This window comes from Hylobates moloch, unplaced genomic scaffold, assembly GCF_009828535.3.
Source record: "Hylobates moloch isolate HMO894 unplaced genomic scaffold, HMol_V3 SCAFFOLD_9, whole genome shotgun sequence".
Taxonomy (NCBI): Eukaryota; Metazoa; Chordata; class Mammalia; order Primates; family Hylobatidae; genus Hylobates; species Hylobates moloch.
The window spans coordinates 39,150,600-39,154,909 of NW_026652284.1; the positions used below are offsets into that span (position 1 = coordinate 39,150,600).

General features: G+C 44.2%; 1 protein-coding gene across 1 annotated transcript; it reads left to right on the forward strand.

Moving 5' to 3' along the window:
- The first annotated feature begins 1,295 nt into the window (after window positions 1–1,295).
- Window positions 1,296–3,519, forward strand: LOC116813259 (nuclear autoantigenic sperm protein-like). The gene is given in 1 exon segment (XM_032759698.2): window positions 1,296–3,519. A coding segment is annotated over 1 exon segment (2,145 nt). The 5' UTR covers window positions 1,296–1,316; the 3' UTR covers window positions 3,462–3,519.
- The last annotated feature ends 791 nt before the right edge of the window (window positions 3,520–4,310 follow it).

Here is a 4,310-nt window from a genome sequence, read left to right on the forward strand (position 1 = left end):
TAATCTCTAATGTGATGGTATTGGGAGATGGGGCCTTTGGGAGGTGATTAGATCACGAGGGTGGAGCCCTTATGAATGAGATTAGTGCCCTTATAAATGAGACTCCAAAGAGCCACTGTGGCCCTTCTTCCATGTGAGAACACAGTTTGAAATACTGTTTATAAACCAGGAAGTGGGCCATTGCCAGATGCCAAATCTGCCACCACCTTGGTCTTGGATGTCCCAGCCTCCAGAATAGTATGAAATAAATTTCTATTGTTTATAAGCCACCCAATCTATAGTACTCTGTTATAGCAGCCTGAAAAAACTGGGACAACTCTCCCCCACCCCAAATTTAGAATCAATTGAGAGATAAGTGTAGAAGGCAAGCAGAGTCCACAGAGTCCACATGTCAGATTTAAAGGTGATGGGGAGGAGAGCTATAGTGGAGTCATGACTTAGGTGTTTGGCAAAAAATTAGGTTTCTAATATTGCACCTAAGAATAAAAGTTACCCAAGTCATAGGCCACACTGGACAACTGCCAGCTGCCCTAGCAGGGGCACATCCTGGGAAGACAGGCTACCCAGCTAAGCTGGCCAGGTGGCATCCTAACGTATTTTCTCATCATAATGCACCTTCTCTTCAGGCAGAAGAGTGGGAGAATGAAGCTGAGCCACACATGCCTCCTCCTAAATTTACATACCTCTTTACCCTCCTTCCCACCCACTCCCCACCATCCCCTAGGGAATAATGGAGGTGGGGGGGAATCCCAGATGCATTGTCATTAGAATGGCTTAAATTTTAAAACCTGACAATACCAAGCACTGATGAGGACATGGAGCAACTGAAAGTCTGATCCATTGCTGATAAGAACACAAAATAGTAAAGTCACATTGAAAGACTATTCTTATGAAGTTAAATGTACTTTACCATATAACCCAGCAATCCCATTCCTAAGTATTTACCCAAAAGAAATGAAAATCTATGTCCACACAAAGATCTGTAAGTGAACGTTTATAAAAGTTGTATTCATAGTCACCAAAAACTGAAAACCATCCAATATCCCATCAACAGGTGAATGATTAAATGAACTCTAGTATCCACACAATGGAATACTACTCAGCAATAAAAAGAAACACATTACAGACACACGCAACAATGTAGATGAATCTCAAAAGCATGGTGATAAGTGATAGAAGCCAGTCTCAATCTGCCGTTTTCTGTCCCTGAGTGAGTCTCTGGCGTCCCATATTGCCTGTTTTTCTCACAGGCTCTATTCCATTCACTGGTTTGCCACCTCAGGGGAACGATAGCCACGGAGTCCACAGCCACTGCCATGGAGCTGGTTTCTGCCGACAAAACTGAAGATGTTCCTGCTCCTTCTACATCTGCAGACAAAGTGGACAGAATGGAGAATGATGTGTTGGGAAACACCTTGGAAGGTGTGCATGTGGAAGAGGAAGAAGGAGAAAAAACAGAAGATGAATCTCTGGTAGAAAATAATGATAACATAGATGAGGAAGCAAGGGAAGAGTTGAGAGAACAGGTTTATGATGCCATGGGAGAAATAAAAGAAACCAGAAAAACAGAAGACAAGTCTTTGCCAAAGCCTGAAACTGATAAAGAACGAGACAGTGAAATGGAGAAGGGTGGAAGAGAAGATATGGATATAAGTGAATCTGCAGAGGAGCCACAGGAAAAAGTTGACTTGACTCTAGATTGGTTAACTGAAACCTCTGAAGAGGCAAAAGGAGGAGCAGCACCAGAAGGACCGAATGAAGCTGAGGTCACTTCTGGGAAGCCAGAACAGGAAGTACCAGATGCTGAGGAAGAAAAATCAGTTTCTGAAACTGATGTCCAAGAAGAGTGCAGAGAAAAAGGAGGTCGGAAGAAGCAGGGAGAGGTAATTGTGAGCACAGAGGAGAAGCCAAAAGAAGTTTCAGAAGAGCAGCCTGTGGTGACTCTAGAAAAGCAGGGCACTGCAGTGGAGGTAGAAGCAGAGTCTTTAGACCCAACAGTCAAGCCAGTAGATGTGGGTGGGGACGAGCCAGAGGAGAAGGTAGTTACCTCTGAAAATGAGGAAGGAAAGGCGATTCTTGAGCAACTGGTAGGTCAAGAAGTGCCACCTGCTGAAGAGTCACCAGAGGTGACAACAGAGGCTGCAGAGGCCTCAACTGTAGAGGCTGGATCAGAAGTCTCTGAAAAGCCTGGGCAGGAGGCTACAGTTCTCCCTAAGGATGGTACAGTCAATGGACCGTCAGCTGTAGGAGATCAGACTCCTATTGAACCACAGACTTCTATAGAAAGACTGACAGAAACAAAAGATGGCTCAGGACTAGAGGAGAAGGTCAGGGCAAAGCTGGTTCCTAGTCAGGAGGAGGCTAAGCTGTCCGTAGAAGAGTTTGAGGCAGCTGGAGATGGGGTTGATAGCAAGGTAGCCCAGGGAGCTACTGAGAAATCACCTGAAGACAAAGTTCAGATAGCTGCTAATGAAGAGATAAAAGAGAGAGAACAGATAAAAGAGGGTGAAGAAACTGAAGGCTCAGAAGAGGATGATAAAGAAAATGATAAGACTGAAGAAATGCCAAACGATTCAGTCCTTGAAAACAAGTCTCTTCAAGAAAACGAAGAGGAGGAGATTGGGAACCTAGAGCTTGCCTGGAGTATGCTGGATTTAGCAAAGATCGTTTTTAAAAGGCAAGAAACAAAAGCCCAGCTTTATGTTGCCCAGGCACATCTTAAACTCGGAGAAGTTAGTGTTGAATCTGAAAACTATGTGCAAGCTGTGGAGGAGTTCCAGTCCTGCCTAAAACTGTAGGAACAGTACCTGGAAGCCCACGACCATCTCCTTGCAGAGACCCACTACCAGCTGGGCTTGGCTTATGGGTACAACCCTCAGTATGATGAGGCAGTGGCACAGTTCAGCAAATCTATTGAAGTCATTGAGAAGAGAATGGCTGTACTAAATGAGCAGGTGAAGGAGGCTGAAGGATTATCTGCTGAATACAAGAAAGAAATCGAGGAACCAAAGGAACTGCTACCCGAAATTAGAGAGAAGACAGAAGATGCAAAGGAGTCTCAGCATACTGGGAATGTAGCTGAACTGGCTCTGAAAGCTACTCTGGTGGAGAGCTCTACTTCAGGTTTCACCCCTAGTGGAGGAGGCTCTTCAGTCTCCATAATTGCCAGCAAAAAGCCAACAGATGGTGCTTCCTCATTAAATTGCGTGACTGATATTTCCCACCTTGTCAGAAAGAAGAGGAAACCAGAGGAACAGGGTCCCCAGAAAGATGATGCAAAGAAAGCCAAACAAGAGCTGGAGGTGAACGGAGGCAGTGGAGATGCTGTCCCCAGTGGAAATGAAGTTTTGGAAAACATGGAGGAGGAGGCTGAGAATCGGGCTGAAAGCTGGGTGGCAGTGGAGGGGACAGTGGAGGCTGGAGCTACAGTTGAAAGCACTGCATCTAAAGAGGGGGCATAGCCCTCCTCCCAAGGGAAAGTGTTTTTGTATATAACGTATTTTTTCACTTTTGGAGGATTCTTTTTGTATAACTTCAATAAAGATTGTAAGCAAAGGTTGAGGCTCTGATGATTTTTTTCTTAATTATTGGCTGAATCTGCCTTGGAGCACTCCTGGTTTTATATAGTAGCCAAAGGTTTTGTTTTGGCCTTCTGTACTGATCTGTGTTCCTGATCCTAATTCCTATCTGTCTAATGTGGAGGTGATCAAGTGTGGCTGTAGGTCTTTGTTTTCCAATGATGCTATATTCTGTTTTCAAATACTTCACTGAACCCAGCTATCTTGCAAACCTTCAGTGGTGCTGTCCCTGGATGAAGGCTACAAAAACGAGACTTGGTGAAGATCTTGCTCTTCGGTGCTGAAAATGGATGATGGACTTTGGCTGTGATCCAGGCTTAGGATGGTACTTGTCCTATATCCATCTAGTCTTCAACTGGGGCTATAATCCTGTCCTGGAAAAAGAACTCTGAAGAAAACCCGGGTCGGGGGAATGATTCATAAGGAAAACGGTCTGCATTTAAGCTCTGGTTTGAAAGTAGCCAAGGGACTGATGGTGGACACTCCAGATGTGGTTGGAAGCATATGTGGGGAGACTGGCTGGTTGAGTTTTATTTGTTATTTTCTGTATAGAAAGGTTGAGATATATCAACACTTGGAACTGTTACCCATCTGCAGAATTGACTTCTCAAATAAAGATGCTAAAAATAAAAAAAAAGTAAAAAAGAAAGAAAGAAGCCAGTCCTAAAGGGCTATATGCTGGATGTTTGCATCTGTATGACATTCTGGAAATGGCAAAATTACAGGAACAAA